Source organism: Garra rufa, chromosome 1, assembly GCF_049309525.1.
Source record: "Garra rufa chromosome 1, GarRuf1.0, whole genome shotgun sequence".
NCBI lineage: Eukaryota > Metazoa > Chordata > Actinopteri > Cypriniformes > Cyprinidae > Garra > Garra rufa.
This window is the reverse complement of record NC_133361.1, coordinates 25388478-25406785: the sequence shown is the minus strand read 5'-3', so window position 1 is coordinate 25406785 and position 18308 is coordinate 25388478. Positions and strand designations below refer to the sequence as shown.

The following is an 18308-nucleotide window of genomic DNA, read 5'->3' as shown; positions in this document are numbered from 1 at the left end:
GTGAAATAGATCTGCTACACTGCTTAATTGCTGCTGCTGGACGGAAACTTGCTACTGCCAATACATGTGCAGATATGGTGTTGTCAGTATTTAAGACATACTGCTGCTGCACAAATAGCATAATAACCCTTAGCAGATCTATACAGGTGGAGCTGAGGAAGGTGGAGGGTTTCAGAGGAACTCATTGCGAAATGCTTTAGTGAATGCTAACAAGCCATTTAAATGTAAAGCAGCAAGCTTATTGTCTGGGTATGCAACATGAACCAATCAGCTTGTGCCAGTTTGCATTAAAGCAACACTAAAGAGTTTTTTTTACCTTAAAATAATGTTTCCGAACTCGTGTCAGTGGTTCATCAACTCATAACAGGGTGAAACGGCATTTTCGTATTCGCTTTGCGACCCTCTATCGGCCATAACAGCACTATGTAAGTTTGGGTCGTCGGGTCGTGGTTTTGTAGTTCAAATGAGACTACAAATGCGACTTGCTTTACGGAAAAAAAATAGCATAGCATAGCACAACGTGCATGTGACAGGGACGGTAGGCTAAATTATTTACAAAAGCAGTAATGGACAATTCCGCTTCCAACCTGTAGAGGGAGCGAAGTTCTTTAGTGTTGCTTTAACAACACATCAGCCTGTGCCATCTAGAGTTTCATGACAGAACTTGGTATTTACATGTTGATTAAATTCAGAATCCTCTGATTGTAATGTTTATGTGTGCCTCTCATCTAGCCTATCAGATTGCTTACCGGAAAAACTCCTCCAGTATTACCTCAGCTAACGTTGATGTGCTCAACCCAAGTGCACGACAGTATACAGCAACTGGACTGAAACCAGAGAGTGTTTATGTGTTTCGCCTCACGGCCCAGACTCGAAAGGGATGGGGAGAAGCAGCCGAGGCCCTGGTGGTCACTACAGAGAAGAGAGGTACTACTTCATCTCTCTTTTCACAGACAGGTACTTTGAAATGCACATAGATTACAACTGCTGGTCTGATCTCCTCTCAGCACGCCCTCAGCCCACAAGTCGCCCCATTGTGCCTCAGGAAGAGGTCCAGTCCCGCAGTGTGCTATTGTCATGGGAACCAGGCAGCGATGGTCTGTCACCCATCCGATACTACACCGTCCAGTACAGAGAGCTGCCCGACAGCAATTGGACAGTCCATTCTGCATCGGTCAACCATGAGGCCACTTCATACGTCATAGACAAGTAAGCCTGAAATGAGCATGTACTGAACTTTCTAAACTTTGAAGGTCATAGAGAACAAAACTGATGGTGCCACAGTAGTCCTACTGAGCTTTTTTCTATTCACAGACTCAAGCCTTTCACTTCCTACCAGTTCAGAGTGAAAGCCACTAATGATATTGGGGACAGCGAGTACAGCGAGGAGAGCGAGGCAATCACCACTCTACAGGACGGTAGGGGCAACTGCTTTAATGCTGTCAGGGAACAGGTTCCTGAGGCCTGAGGTGAATCATAATGTGGCCAAAATAGGACTCAGTCAGTGAAGGGGAAAAACTGCAGGGCTAGCTCATGCTTGACCTTTGGGGTGTAACCAGAGCGCTGCAAACAGTTACACCACGATTAACTGGTTTCCGTTCTTAGTTATTTCACTCTTATCAGGGTCTTTGCAGCTCCACAGTCATTAACTGAACAAACTGTCTGTTTGTGTTCCATTAGCACCCGACAGAGCTCCCACAATCCTCTCTGTGACACCGCACACCACCACATCTGTGCTGGTCCGCTGGAAGGTGAGGTCCGATTCATCACGCTGTTCTGAGAGGGAACACTGGTGTTTATCTGTTGTTGAGTGTTGTGTTTACAAACGGAAGATAATGACATAATCTGTTCAAACCCATCCAGCCACCCCCTGAGGAGGAGATCAATGGTATTTTGCTTGGTTTTCGAGTACGCTACAGAGAGCTGCGTTATGACCGCCTACGTAGCTTCACAGTGCGCACAGTTAATAGCCAGTCGGCCAACTGGGCCGAGCTCACAGGTGAGTCTTCAGTCAACTTACTCAAATAAAAAACATACAATTTAGCAACTACTTGTCTATCTAGTCCCTTCCAAAATTTACAGTGATATCTATAGACGTTTTGTCTCATGGTATGATACGATGGCTTGACTTGATATTTATGTACAGTGGTATTACCATGTACTTTTTAAAAACTAGTTGACTTCCAGAATGTACATTTCCTGATAATTTGCTCACCTCCATGTTATCCAAGATGTTCATGTCTTTCTTCAGTCGAAAAGAAGTTTTTGAGGAAAACATTCCAAGATTTTTCTCCATATACTGTAGTGGACTTAATGTTGGCCAACAGGTTGAAGGTCCAAATTGCAGTTTTAGTGCAGCTTCAAAGAACTCTACACGATCCCAGCTGCCATCTGCCATTTTCTTTTAAAAATTAAACATTTATATACTTTTTAACCACATATGCTTGCCTTGCACTAGCTTGACTTCACACATTTTGTAGTCACGTTGGAAAGATCACATGTGACACAGATGGAAGCACTGACCCAGTTTACAAAGCGAACATGCAAAGAAAGTCAAATGCCCCTTTACAAAAAAAGGTAAAACAATGATGTCGGACAATTTTGAAGATGCAGGAGAAAATGAGATGGAGTTTTTCACCCTACCCTAACTTTTTGAACCGGAGTACAAAGACGAAGAACTAACCGCACACAAACTTTTCAAAGTGATTATGTACATCGCAGAGCTAGTGCAAGACAAGCATTTGTAGTTAAAAAGTATATAATTGTTTACTTTTTTAAAAAAATGACGAATCGTTTCACTAGACAAGACACTTATTTCTTGACTTGGATCATGTAGAGCCCTTTGAAGCTGCATCTTCAACCCATTGATCCCCACTGAAATCCACTATACAGTTGAGTCAAAAGTTTACATCCCCCTTTCAGAATCTGCAAAATGTTAATTATTTTACCAAAATAAGAGGGATCATACAAAATGCATGTTATTGTTTATTTTGTACTGACCTGAATACGTTATTTCACATAAAAGATGTTTACATATAGTCCACAAGAGAAAATAATAGTTGAATTTATAAAGTTTAAAACAGTTTACATCCCCTTGATTCTTAATACTGTGTTGTTACCTGAATGATCCACAGCTGTGTTTTTTTGTTTAGTGATAGTTGTTCATGAGTCCCTTGTTTGTCCTAAACAGTTAAACTGCCTGCTGTATTTGAACACTTTCCAACAATGACTGATTGATTTTGAGATCCATATTTTCCCACTGAGGACAAGTGAGGGACTCATATGCAACTATTACAGAAGATTCAAACACTCACTGATGCCCCTAAAAACAGCTGGGGGTTGGAACTTTATGAATTTGAAGATCAGGGTAAATTTATTTTGTCTTCAGAAGAAACATGTAACTATCTTATGTAGCTTCTGAAGGGCAGTACTAAATGACAAAATATGATATTTAGGCAAAATAGGAAAAATGTACATGTCTCCATTCTGTTCAAAATGTTTCACCCCCCGGCTCTTAACGCATGAAAGAAAAAGAAAAACATGATACTGCTATGGTACTTTTTGTTAATGTCTGTTAAATTAATGAATTTTTCATTCAGTGTTACTAATTTATTTATTACATTGATGGCTAATACCAAGAACCTTTAACCCTGTTAACCAAGTAACTCTTGTACTATAAATAAGAACATGAAGAGATAAGCCAATTCAGCTAAAAATGCGAACTCATCTGTTTTGTGTTTCTCTGTAACGGCAGATTCTATAGTGGCTTATCTCATTAACATGCGTGTAATGAGAGCTTTACAGTGTATGAGAGCTGTGTTAATTGTCTCCTCAGCAGATAGTTTCTCTCTCGAAGTCTGTAGAGCTGCCAGACTTTCTGCTAGCATGAGCTAATGCACTAATCCAGCTCTTACTTTCTCTTTATACTTCTTCCTCTTTACCCTTGGTTGTCAACCTCTGCCTCCTCTCCCCTCCACCCAACCGTCTTCAGCCCCCTACAGTGTGAGGAACCTGACCGAATCCTCACTTACCCAATACGAGCTGGACAGTAAGTCCTGAGATTCGCTCTCGCTCTTTCATCAGTGTTCCTATCGTCATCATTTGTTACCAGTGTTGGGAAGGCTAATTATTACAAAGATTTGCACAGGGACTTAAAACTGTCTGAATGAACAGTAGCTTGTTAGTGGAAAAAATACGCAGTTTTTAAAACAGCTGAGCAAATGTCACACCACTGAAGAACATTAAGTTAGGAGCTATCGCTAATTTTTTAGTTAGTCACTCCCCAACACTGCTTTCCACTCATCCATTCCCTCATCCTGCCAAACTCGATCTGAACTCTAGTAACATCTCTTTCTCACAGCTCGTTTATTTGCTCACACGAGAGCCCAGTCTCATTTGTCTCTCTTCTCACGTCTGGTCTTGTCTGACTGTGCCCATTTCTCTCCACACTGTCATTGACTTTTCCTCTCAACATCTCACTTCATTGGAACAGGATCATTATGTTTTAGCACCACTTAAGGTTTTATCATGCTATATTGAATAGAGTGTGTATGTGTGCACATTTTCTCCATTGTTCAGATCTGAATAAACACAAGCGCTACGAGATCCGACTGAGCGTGTATAACGCGGTAGGGGAGGGGCCCACCAGCTCGCCGCAGGAGGTGTTTGTGGGAGAGGCGGGTAAGGGTGCAAATTTTCCTCCTTGATGCTCTAAGTCAATATTGTTGATTTCACAGTCTAATAAAAACGTGCAGAAGTGCTGTCAGTCAGTATAAAGTCTTATAAATCAGTTCAAACAGGGTAGGTGTTGACGGATTCATTGTCTCTCTCTCTCTCTGTCTTTATCAGTGCCCACTGCGCCACCTCAGAATGTCGCTATCCAGTCCTCAACAGCTACTCAGCTTGATGTCACATGGGACCCTCCTCCAGTCGAGGCCCAGAATGGGGATATTCAAGGCTATAAGGTACAGCACTTCAATGTGCTTCAGCAGTTCAGACACTGTAATATAAAACAGTGGTTCTTTGAATCAGGGAAATCTTTGTCTGCCAATGGAAATTACCATAGGCCAACGTCTGAATCTTTTTTCTTTTTTTTTCGAATAATATTTCAATGATCAACCCAGTGGGCAATTGATGTTGAAAAGGCATCAAATTTCTCAAAAGACAGGTTAAATATCCAAATTAAGCTTGACGTCAAAAACTTGATTTGATGTAATTTAAATGTCAGTTGGCCTACATATACATTAAACCAGTTTCGGTGTGGGATTAAATTCTTGAATTCACCCAATTGAGCCTTTGCAGGGAGCTTGACTGACAGGCGATCTGAACAATCATAACACAGAATGCTCAAATTTTGTCTAACAAACTACAGACAAAACAGTAGATTAACTTTGGTGGATTTAGACTAGTAAAATGTCATGTCAAGTAACCTATTTATATAGCGTTTTAATATACAGATTGAAAATTGCGTGTCAATAATGTAAAAAGACAACAGTAAACACTCAACAGTACATACTAAAATGGTGTGTATTGAAGTCTTTCCACGGTTGAAATAAACAACGTAGGTTCATTGGAAATACGTGCCTCTATATACAATTCTGCAAAACTGAAAAAACGTATCTATATGTACGAATCACTGCAGTTTCCAGTTGAAATGAACACTAGAGGCATAAAACTTTATTCCTTTTCACACAAAGTATGATTAATAAATTGATTATTGATTAATAAAGCCTAATTGTCACACAATTACATGCAGAATATTATATTATGGCTTAAAATCAATTTTAACATCCTGTGCTATTTGAAAACTGATACTTCTGAACGTTGTCGTCACATATACAGCTTCATATGCATGAGTTTTCTCATTTTCTAGGTTTGCTCAGTAGGTAATGCGATACGGCGTTGCACTTGAGTGATGAAGAGCTCTAGCACAAATCTTGGTGAAACTACAATTTGACAAAATCTGCATAAGAAAGTTAAAATAGTACGGCTCCATCAACAAATGCATTTTTATATCACTTTTGCATTTGTTAACACTATAGGTTTAGGGTTGGGTTTGGTGTAAGGGATATTGACAACATGATAGAATATTAACCTTTAACCACGTATCCCCGGATATTTGAATTCTGAACATCCGCAATATGTACCTCAAGCAGGGTAATAAAACCGCAACAATACATGCCTGTACCAACATAATAAAAACATGCCATGGTCACGTATTTAATGTGTGTTTTAGCATCACTCTCTGGACATTTCACTTTGAAACTGTTGTAAAACATGGATGTATATAGAGGAACATATTTCTAATTTTCATTCATGTTTATTTTGTGCTTCAACTAAAATATAATAAGATGATCGGTTTATGTGCTGCTTGAACGGAGGCACTACAGTGATCTGTCTGGACACAATAAAGAGCCACAAAATGGTATTTATTGTTTGAATGTCTTAAAAATGACAACATTTAAAAGCTGAGACTTTGTTTCTTACCAGAAATAACCTACTCTGTCTTGTCTGTTGGTGCATTGTCTGTATCTGTTTTGCTTTAAGATGTCATGGCTTGTCGTAAAGTAACTAAGCTGAATATACAAAACTGAGTTTAAAATGATGCTACAACATCTTGATCCAGTCTTGACAAGTATTTGATGTCAAATTGATATCAAGGTGTCTACTGGGAAGTCATGAGTGTTTTGTTAGTTGTTTAGAATCAGAACTACCAGATTCATGAATTAATTACTTTTTCCTCTAATTGCTCACATGGGTTTGCAAAAATAAAAACGAAATATACAAAAATGGTTAAAAATGCTGTATTTTGCATGCCAAGCCAGTAGTTGGTGATGTCACATTGTAAAGAAACACTACACACCTGTGCATATACATATAGACTGAACATGTAATATAAAATAAAGGCATGCTTTTTTCATTAGTGGCCAGTAATGCGGGATACTGATGAAAGACTGAAAACACTCCTGCTTTGAACACCCCCTGATGGTGGACAACACGGCTCCAAAAAATTCTGTCACTTACCTCAGAAAATAATTCTGCATCATCCCTCAGTTTGAGCAAACAAACTGGAATGGAATGGCTAATGTTTATTTGAGCTGGTCAACAAAACAACATTGACAGTCACACTTTATTTTAAGGTCCAATTCTCCCTATTAACAAACCATTAACTACGATTTCTGCCTAATTTGCTGCTTCTTAATAGTTAGATGTAGAATATGGTCATGCAGAATATGTGCTGTATAAGTACTAATAAACAGCCAATATGTTAATAATAGGCATGCTAATAAGAAACTAGTTAATAGTGAGAATTAGTCCTTATACTAAAGTGTTACCACATTGACTAAACCAATAAGGTGAGTTTTTGACAGCCTGACAAAGCCAATATACTGCTGAAAAAAACTGCATATGCTGGTTAGGTAGGTTTTGGTGCTGGAATGCTGGTTTTAGCTGGTTTATGCTGGTCCTTTGCTGGTTTATGCTAGTCCTTTGCTGGTTTATGCTGGCTATTTGCTGGTTTATGCTGGTCCTTTGCTGGTTTATGCTGGCCATTTGCTGGTTTATGCTGGTCCTTTGCTGGTTTATGCTGGTCCTTGACCAGCAACATGACCAGCATAAACCAGCAAAGGACCAGCATTAACCAGCAAAGGACCAGCATAAACCAGCTAAAACCAGCATCCCAGCACCAAAACCTACCTAACCAGCACATGATGGTTTTTTCAGCAGGGGTTTCTTTCAAAATAACTGACCAAAATTTGGAAATGTAATTAATGTGTCTCCCTAGAGCTTTCAAGCTCTGTCAACCATCCAGAAGCCATATCAACTGCTTAGAAATGCCATAACAACCATCTATCAATGCCCTAGCAACTACTCAGTGCAACCTAGTAACCATTTTTGTACCCACCTAGAAAGGCTTCAAATTCATTCAGATGTCTCTTCAGGCTGCCCAAGAATTCCAAATACCGAAGTCTTATGTAACCTTCAAGCTTTAAACCTTTCTTCGGGCTGCCCATGTATTCACTACAAAAGGCTTATGTAACTTTCAAACATCAAACCAATCTTCAAACAGTTTTAAACTTTCAGGCGAAGCTTTGTCAAACCAATATTCAAAGAACGTCTTGACAAACTTTATCTTTCAAGTTGTTTTTGGCAGTTTGGTTTAGTACCACTAGTGGTGCATAAATTATACACTGCAACTTTAAACTTGTTGATACGAAACTAGTGTGACTATAGTGTAATATCCAACTGCAGTCATGACCACGTAAATCCTGTAAACCAAGGGTCACCAAACTTGATCCTGGAGGGCCGGTGTCCTGCAGAGTTTAGCTCCAACTTGCCTCAACACAGCTGCCTGGAAGTTTCAAGTATACCTATAATGACCGTGATTAGCTGGTTCAGGTGTGTTTGATTAGGGTTGGAACTAAACTCTGTAGGGACACCGGCCCTCCAGGACTGAGTGTGGTGACCCCTGCTGTAAACCATTTGATGTCCACATGTTATGTGGAAAGGCCTGTTTACATAAATACATCCACAGGAATTATGCCTTAAACACACAGGTTCATAAACAGAAAAAACACTGGTAAACTTTACAGCTTTACAGAAAAATTATATATGAGTTTTAGGTTGGTCTGGTTCATTTGGTCCAGACCAAAAAGGAAAATGATACATTTGGTCTTGGTCCGCTTAGCGTTCACACTGACATTTTTGACAGCGAACCTAAAGATACAAAACCCAAAGGCATAGTAATACATTCACAATCTGATTGGTCGGGTTGAATTACGTATATTTCGTGACGGAACTCACCGAACACGCCAAACAAATGGTAAAGGTGCGTTCAATTTAAAGCTGTGCTTCTGTTCACAATCTGCAAACTCGCTAAGAGCTCATAAAAGGCACTTTACCTCCTCGTTTCTCCACGTTTGCCCTCCGCTTATTTTGTTTCAGATACACGGCATGTCCCTTCATGAAATCATGTTGTATAGCGTCGCATCTAGTCATTACTTCCTGTTTTTGGTTTGTTTAGAAGTATTTGGTCTGTGTCGCATTCATATTTCAATCAAACCAAACCAGAGTTCAATTTGAAGTGGACTGAGGCCCATTTTTAGTCTCAGTTTGCTTGTTTGGTGCGTACACTTACTCAAATGAACCGCACTAACAGCAATCGCACCAGAGTTAGTTTTAATCGATCCAAACATGACACGTGTGAACACACCCCTTAAGGTCAATTGAGTTGTTCTAGCTAGCATTTGCATCGCTGGAATTAAATGCTGCACAGCCATGTATTGACATGGATCAGTAAATCATCATTTTATGCAAAGCACACTGATACTAACAATGAGTTTTTGAGCCTTTCCAAACCTAAAAGCTTTTCTGCTTCTTCAGCCGTACAGGTATTGATTATCTGATTTAAAGACTTTTTTTTTAGAATAAGAATTTTAAATATATTTTAAAAACACTTAAAGACCTATCGCTTCATATCGTCCTGTGACCATGATAATACCGAGACACTTGCTATTGCATTCGTGATACCATGGTATTGATAATACCGTTACATCCAGGGCCTAAAATTAACACTCGCCAAGCACCAAATGCGAGTAACAATTGGCGTTGGTGAGTATTTGTAACAGAGTCAGTCGCCAGTAGGCAGGTAAAACGTTTGCGAAAACGCAATGTAGTAAAAACAACAGCCATATACAATTTTAGGTAAAGATTGTTTTAAAATCACATAAATTAAATCTTGTTCTATATCTCAGAGCCTAGAAATAATAGCTTTCAATTATACTGTAATGTTGAATGGCTATAATTAATAGGTAAAACTGAGGATAAATGCATCTAATAGACACCAGTAGGAAGACAAATTAAAAACATTATAAGTACGTTTAGTCATTGTAGTAGTAATAACTGCCTATTTTTGCAGAAAACAGAGTTTCATGGCTGGTAAAAAAATTTGGCAATTGGTAAATTTTATCACGTCACCAGGCATTGGCAGGTGTGGCAAAAAGTTTGTTTTAGGCCCTGTTTACATCCCTAGTGAGAATTGGTTCCTATACTAAAGTGTTACCACATTGACTCAACCAATAAGGTGAGTTTGTGACAGCCTGACAAAGCCAATATACTGTCGTTGTGTAATCTTGGAGATATACAGGGGTTTCTTTCAAAATAACTGACCAACGTTTGGAAGTATTTGGTCCATGTCACATTCAAATTTCAATTGAACCACACCAGAGTTCATTTGGAAGCGGACTGATACCCATCTTTTTAGCGGTCTCTGTTAGCTGGTGTGCAACAGGGTTCAGATGGCAGCGTTTACACTTACTCAAAAGAACCGCACTAAAAGAGCAATCGCACCAGAGTTTGTGTTAATCGAACCAAATGTGACACTTGGTTTGAAAAGTTTGAGGAGTTTTGTGCTAAAATATTAAGCATGATAGCCCAGCAGATTTACATTTTCTGAAATTATTAATTTGTATGATTTGTGATCTGTCCTTCTAGATTTATTATTGGGAGTTTCAGCTGCAGAATGAGACTGAGCGACTCCGCACTCTCTTTCTGCCGGAGCTGAGCGTGAAGCTGAAGAACTTGACTGGCTACACCACCTACATGATCAGCGTGGCTGCTTTCAATGCGGCTGGGGACGGCCCACGCTCGTTGCCCACCAGAGGGCGCACTCAGCAAGCAGGTGATCCAATGGACACAAGTCCATGCAAAATACATCAATCAACAAGCAGTGACCTTCATGCTAAACCCACTTAGTCTGAAATGCTTTGGGAGAATATTCTAGATCTTTGATTTCACTGTTTTCCCAAAGCTCCCAGCTGGAAAGGTTATTAATTTTCAATTGGCCAGATCACATCATACGGATTGCATGAGGGCTGTGCTGTTAGATTGTAGAGGAGATGGGCTGTCTCTAAGTATTGGGGGGTAGCGTGTAGGAACGGAAGCTCGTTGACAGTTTAGGATGGGGAGCTGGGAACTGGGTTGGAGAAAATGGGCCTCATATTGAGGAAGTGCTTTTTGGCAGGTCAGCATAAGGAGAACTGTGTTCCAAGCGATTGAGAAAAGTTAATTCAGCCTTTTCCGCTCCCTTAAAGACTGTGACAGTATAGTGAGGAAAGAACAATGAGAACAGTACAAGCGAGACTGAATCTTGGCTCAGCTTACACTAAGACACTGGGAGATGAGCCAACACAAGCCCCCGTGCCAGTCTTCCGGAGGGCAAACAAACTCCTTACATTACTGCAACGTTACCCTGACCTCTAACGGAAGAAGAGTGCTTAAATATACATGCGCTGAGAAGTGTTAAGCTTTCTGCATCTAGCTGTATCCACCTGCCAATAGTGGCTGAACTGATATAAAATATAAATAATACACAAAAAGTCTAGAAACAGTATACTGACTTATAGATTAGTTATAAGTTTGTAGACATTCAGGATGGGCACACATCATGGTGGCAGAAATAGTTAGATTTAAAAAGATTATTGATTAGATGTAATTTTCAAAATGTTCTCCGCTTATTACAAGAGCTTGTCACCCAGCGATAAGCAATGTTATTCAATGAAATTAACGTTAGTGGGATAGTCTTACAGATCCGAAACGGGGACGTTTTTTTGTGGGCTGAGCCTATCTGGTGGCAGAATATGATGGGTTTTTTAAAGCCATTTATATAAAAAAAAGTAAATTTGATTTTATATTTTAAAATTTAGATTTTATTCTCACAATACCGGGATTATATCTCACAATTCTAATAATGAAAAACAACTCGTCATTCTCTCTTTTCTCACCGCACGCTTTAGGGGGTCTGTTAAAACTCAGTGGGTTCAGGGGAGGCAGGAGAGACGTGGACTCCCGCTGTAACTTTACCTCCTGGTGTCGCTGTTAAACAGTTTTACTTTAGAAAAAAAACTGTGATTTATATACGTTTTGTATTATTGCCATTGTTTTATATTTGTACAATGAATTTTTTAATACTTGCATTCAGAATAGATGCATTAATTTGATTAAAAATGACAGTAAAGATGAAAAATGCATTATTTTCACAGAAATCATAAGTTGCAACTAGCCTGGGTTTCCCCATGCTGCCTTGTGCGCAGCATGATTTTATTCACGCTGCTAGGCAGCCTGGAAACCATGGACCAAATTTTTACCTCAGATAGGGAACCAATCACAGAACGGGGAGGGAGCAGCAAGACGATGACGCCTTAGGGGCAGCCGTGGCCTAATGGTTAGAGAGTCGGACTTGTAACCCAAAGGTCCGGCAGGGATTGTAGGTGGGGGGAGTGAATGTACAGCACTCTCTCCACCCTCAATACCACGACTGAGGTGAGACCCTTGAGCAAGGCACCGAACCCCCAACTGCTCCCCGGGCGCCGCAGCAATGGCTGCCCACTGCTCCGGGTGTGTGCTCACGGTGTGTGTGTGTGTTCACTACTGTGTGTGTGCACTTGGATGGGTTAAATGCAGAGCACAAATTCCTATTATGGGTCACCATACTTGGCCTCACGTCACCTCCTTTCCTTCCTTATATGAGACTCACCGAAGCAGTTTGTTTATAAATATGGATCCAGCATGGCAGCAGACGCGAAGTTGTCTTTCGATGCAGCCTTAGATAGTTACACACAAGGCCGTTTCTCAATACCAAGTACGCAAAGTTCGGACTTGCGTCCTTCGTAGTTTGGACTTGGAAGTTTGATTTGGGAGTACGAACTCCCGAGGACGTGAGGATGCAAGTCCTGCAATTCTGCAAATGGAACAGCAGTGTACTTGATAACGTCAGTCAGCTCGCCATTTCTACTCCGGTTATCTTCACTGCCGCACTGTATGTATTTACAACAAGACGAAATATGATATCAACCACCTCTGCCTCTTTTCATTTTTATTTAAACATATTAATAGCTGCAAAAACGTAGTTCAGGGAATGTACAACATTACAGTGAAGTGAAATATGTGATGTTTTATTAATAAGTTTTGGGAGGAGCTCGCACAGATAATTAACACGGCTGATTCACCCTTAGCAATTACTCTCCATATCCAATCAACACAGGAAAAATCCCTATAAATATCATAACATTCCTACCTTCATCATCTCTTGTCTTGTTAACGCCCCTCCTCCACCCCGTCTCCTCACCTTCTGCCCTTAAGGGGGAGCGCTTATAGGGTTCGGGCCAGTGCTGAGCTCGGACCCCTCCCCCTGGGCGAGGGAGAGCCCCGGGCTCGGGAATGACTACCGAGCTCGAGGCCCTCTCCCGGACAGCACGCCAAATACGCACAACCTTTCGCTCAGTTTATTATCCGTAAGAGGGAACTCGTGAATTTATATCAAACAGCATTGCCTCTTTTCTGTTTCATTTAACGTTAAACATATTAATAGCAACAAAAATGTGGTTCATGCAACGCGTTACAAATACAATAAAAGAAAGTGATATCAAACACCACTGCCTCTTTGTTTTCTTCAAAATATAAACCACAACTCTCTTTTCGTACTCATTTTAAAAATAATAATACATATTAATGTGATTTAAGCTATATGTGCACTGTGTATAATACATCTTTAATTCATCTTTAATTAGTTACATCTTTTATAATAAAATGAAACATGACAAGCACAACTCTGCCTTTTTTGTTAAATGTCAGTTTTAATGAACAATATTAGCCATTATAAAAGTATAAGTATAAAGTATAAGAGACTTATGTAATCGGAAATAAAGACAAAAGCAGACAATTCGGTCAAATGCATGCTAAAAAGTCAGCGCTGAATTACGATTGATAAATAATTTATGAAGCATAACTTTGTCCTCAGTCAAAATGATATGACCAGCGGAAAACATCAGAAGGACTAGCCGTGGTGAGGCTCTCTCTGCGGGATACATGACCACTGAGCACCCGGTGTTCGCCTGGAACTCTCATCTCCGAACCCGGCGAAACAAATTTTCAAATAGGCGCTGTCTTTGTAAATAAACCGCAGATTTGAGTTTTAAACAACTACATTCTCGCCTGAAATACTCTTAAACCTACATTTCATGACACAATAACAGTAATTTATAAAAGTTATGCGGGTTTTCTCCTCCGCCATTAATGCTCGCTGATTGGTGCGAAATGCATTCTGGGATACATGGCATCCTCAAGTTCGCACAAGTCTCCTCTTGATGCATCCTTGATAAAAGGGGCGGAGCAAGAACACATCCGGGGATTCGAACTGTACTTTCTAGATGTGAACTTTGAATTGGAACAGTACTTGGGCGACAACTGATGACGTTTCACAAGTCCACAAGAACACACAAGTACAGACAAGAACTTCTGCTGCGTCCCAATTCGCATACTATCCGTCCTAAATAGTATTCGAAAATAGAATTAGTATGTCCCAAATCGTAGTATGTTCAAAAAAGTATTCCAAAGATTCCCGGATGGTCTACTACTTAACTTCAGAATTCGAAGTGCGGATCAATGCACACTCTAATGGCTAATATTGCCCACAACACATTGCGCGGTGAACGAGGATTCGATTAGAACTACAAACACGCATAAAAAGTGTTAAAAAACTACAAACATGGAGGATATGCGCGACCAACGGACAAGTAGAGAAAGGGATTTGAGTGATACATAATCAGTGTGTAACCTGATAAAAAATATATTTTTTAAATGTTATCCTCGTTATATTTCATGTGCAGCAACATTATGAACTTTTATAAAGATAGGTTTGGTCATTAACGTTTAAATGCATAATTATGCAAACATGAGCAGAGTTCTCGGCATGAAAGACTCCTGAAAGAACGTGCCTCTTCATTTCTCTCTATTACATAGGAAATTAAATTAAACGAAATGTAGATAATGTTAACTGTGATGATTGACAGGGCAGTTTAAACAGTGACAGGATTCAGGTAACTAAGCAACAGAGCGTCCGTTAAAAAAGCAGTTATGACGAAGTAGTATGTCCCAAAGCTCGCCTACTATTCTGCTACATACTCAAAAGTATGTACTTTTTCTTCACAAAAAGAGTACATACTTTTAGGGCGTAGTATAAGTAGGCGAATTGGGACGCAGCATTCGTCTTCTTCCTTGTCGAATTTCTGTCGCTCTACGTACGTCGTCCGGTATAATTGAAATGATTGGCTATGAGCTACGCACAAGCGCATTTGATAGACATTCGTAGCGCCCAATAAACGGCTCTGGGCATTCGTAAACCACGCCTCAAATTCCCAGACCACGAATCATGACGTTGTCATGACGTGGTTTGGCGTTAGTCAGGCTAAGTTGCAACTGTTTTTAACATTGATAATAATAAAAAATATTTCTTGAGCAGCAAATCAGCATATTAGAATGATTTCTGAAGGATCACGTGACACTGAAGACTGGAGGAATGATTAAAGGAATAATTGTAAAATATAAACAGATAGAAAGCTGTTGTTTTGAGTTGTAATAATATTTGACAATATTTCTGCGGCCTTGCTGAGCATAAGAGATGTTAAAACATTGAAAAATGTTGTTCCCAAATTTTTGAACAGTACTGTGTATAATTATTATTGTTTCCTTCCACATATTTTTGTTTTGGTATGTTCATGGAAAGAGAATTACACAAATTTGTTAAAATTCTATAATCGTAAAAAATTCAAAGACACCCAAGATAATAAAGTCCTAAAAACTTTATTGCCTGAGGTAAAAGCTATTGTAAGCTTTTATCTGTAATAAATCCTGTCAAAGACACACTAAATATTTTGACTTCGGCAGACTCACATCACTTAGTTCAGCAAGATTCCTATTATTGATCTTATAATTTGATTTATACCATGTATTATGTTGTAGCTCCTAATAAAGTTACCAGCCAACTCTGAGTAACTGTTTTATTTACTCACCAAGGTCAATTTTTACTTGCATTTCACTGTTCATTTTGAGCCCTGACAAGATCTATTGAAATCGGTCAATCAAAATGCACTTTGTGAGAAATCGTGTTCAGGGATTAATGAGATCTTCTTCTACTCCGCAGCTCCAAGCGCTCCTAGTTTCATCCACTTCAGTGAACTCACAACCACCTCGGTCAACATGTCCTGGGGTGAGCCCAAGCAGCCCAACGGCATCGTGGAAGGATACCGTGTGGTCTACGAGCCCTGCACGCCTGTGGATGGTGAGAAACTACACCACACTAAAAGCTTTGGCTGAGCAAATTATTGAGATAACTTTCTGTCAGCAGCAAATTTACACCTTTTTAGGCCTGTCATGATTTTTTAGACTTACAAATGTTTGAAATTTGTGCTTCAGATGTGTTTAAAATGAGGCTTCTTTTGGCATTTGATGAATGGCATTCCTCTGTGACGTTCCCTCCCTTTGCCCTGTTATTGAGCAAGGCGTGGTTAAAAAATTGCCAAGTGTGGTGCATTGGCCAAATTCCGCCGTAATTGGGATCAGAGGATGAATTGCTGTGGTCCCATAATGGCTCCAGAGTGGTCAAGCCTTTGGGGGAAAACAGATGTGCTGGGCTGCTGTTTACCAGTGGTCGTATCTAAGAATCTGGAGGATACGCCTCAAAGGCAAAAGCCCAACTTTCTCTATTAGTTTAACCCCTAGAGCATGACCTCATGTACTGTTCACACTAGTGATGCGCGGGTCGTCTCATAACCCGCGGACCCCGCGGTTACCCGCGGGTCGGGTTGGGGCGGGTCATTAAAAAAACTAAATAAAATAAAAAAAATCTATGTATGTTGTGTGCAATTCCCTATAGTCTATATTAAATATTTGGGAATATATATTTTCATATTTTATTAAGTTCTTTGATAAGGTTAACAACACGTCACGTCACGAAAGCGCCAAGCAGCTCCCGCTGCCAGCCACGAGCGCATCAAGCCAGCGCACATTCAGCTCTGCTGGCCTGGTGCTGGAGTCGAGGCGAAATAGATTAAACCCCGGTACAGTGGATGCCATTCTTTTTTTGCACAGCGAACATATAACCGCTAAATGAACATTTCCGTGTGTTAAATAAAACAGAAGTGTAGTGGTTATTTAGCATAGGCTAGGGCTGGGCGATATGGCTGAAAACTATATCACGATATCAGTGTTTCATATCGGTCGATATCGATAATTATTGATATTTTTATGACCCATTTAAAATAAGGACCAGGAGAAAAATATATTACACTCAAGCATTTTTATTTTAAACTTAACCTGCCTCTGATCATAATCCCCTCAGTTATTAAGACAGAAATGTCAACAACCATGGAAAACTCAAATAATTAAAATGTAAACATAAGTCTAAAGTCACAATATACACTTAATTATCTCTTAATCCTCAATTCAAACCCCATTCATTGTCGATGAAGTGAATGGTTTAGCTAATGTATGGCCCAGAAGTACGGCTTGACCACAGGTCAGAGGTTGTTGCAAAGTACTTGGCTGATAATATTTATTTCTGCACAGATTGCTGGTTGCCAGTAGCCAACATTACTTCTTTCCCGGTACTTTAGCCTATACTTTGTGTAATAACAAATATATTTATTTAAGTGAAAAAAATAAGTCCAAAACATTCAACATTTTGAACAATAGGGCCTTACAATCTTTTTTTTTTTTTTTTCAGAAATTCTTGTTTTAATTTTTCTGATAATCAAATGAAAGCAAAATCACTGATTTATTTTTAAAAATAAAAATAAACGGAGCTTTACTGTTAAAATTAATACATAGAAGAAAAATTATATTCAGTTAAAAAAAGGTTTAATAATAATAGTATTTTTTCAACAATTAAGTGGTGACTCTTTATTTTATTTTTTATCATATATATTGTTTTATGTAAATTATTTAAATGTGAACATATAAACACCTACATTATACTGCAGTAATACAAGACTAATATTGTTCTGTTACATGTTAAACCGTACTTTTATTTTGACAGGTTGCCGTGAAGTTTCAGTGTGTAATACAGTATGAATGATGCTAGTTTCACTAATGAAACGGTAAAATTGACAAAAAGTGACACTCACAGCAGCTTTGGAGATGTATTTATTGGAGTTTGTCTGTTCATGTGAGATGCAAAGGCCAAACATTAGCGGGAGCGTCACGTGTGCAGTGTGCGTGTAGTGAAAAAAAACGCGTCTCCTCCTTCATACATATAGAGGCAAACGGAACATGCAGGATTCATATTGAAACGGTCTTTTGCATTTCAGTTTTCACAGACACTAGTCCATATCGCGATCAGAATTAATTAACAGACCAACTTTTGATTTATTGGTCCAAAAATCGACGAATTCCGCCTTATAGTAAAGTCCGTTTTTATGAATGGAGTCCGCGATCCCGTCTGTGAGTAACGTTAGACATTCTAAACGCGCGATCAT

At 39.5% G+C, this 18308-nt stretch overlaps 1 protein-coding gene across 1 annotated transcript in view; it reads left to right on the top strand.

The window, feature by feature from the left end:
• sdk2a (sidekick cell adhesion molecule 2a) overlaps positions 1–18308 on the top strand; it is an 82601-nt gene that overhangs the window by 43186 nt on the left and 21107 nt on the right. The window contains exons 25-34 of the mRNA XM_073829618.1: positions 733–927; positions 1008–1209; positions 1315–1418; positions 1681–1751; positions 1864–1999; positions 3992–4048; positions 4579–4680; positions 4849–4964; positions 10492–10678; positions 15977–16114. Coding sequence (XP_073685719.1) covers positions 733–927; positions 1008–1209; positions 1315–1418; positions 1681–1751; positions 1864–1999; positions 3992–4048; positions 4579–4680; positions 4849–4964; positions 10492–10678; positions 15977–16114 — 1308 coding nt within the window. The remainder of the gene's footprint in view (positions 1–732; positions 928–1007; positions 1210–1314; positions 1419–1680; positions 1752–1863; positions 2000–3991; positions 4049–4578; positions 4681–4848; positions 4965–10491; positions 10679–15976; positions 16115–18308) is intronic.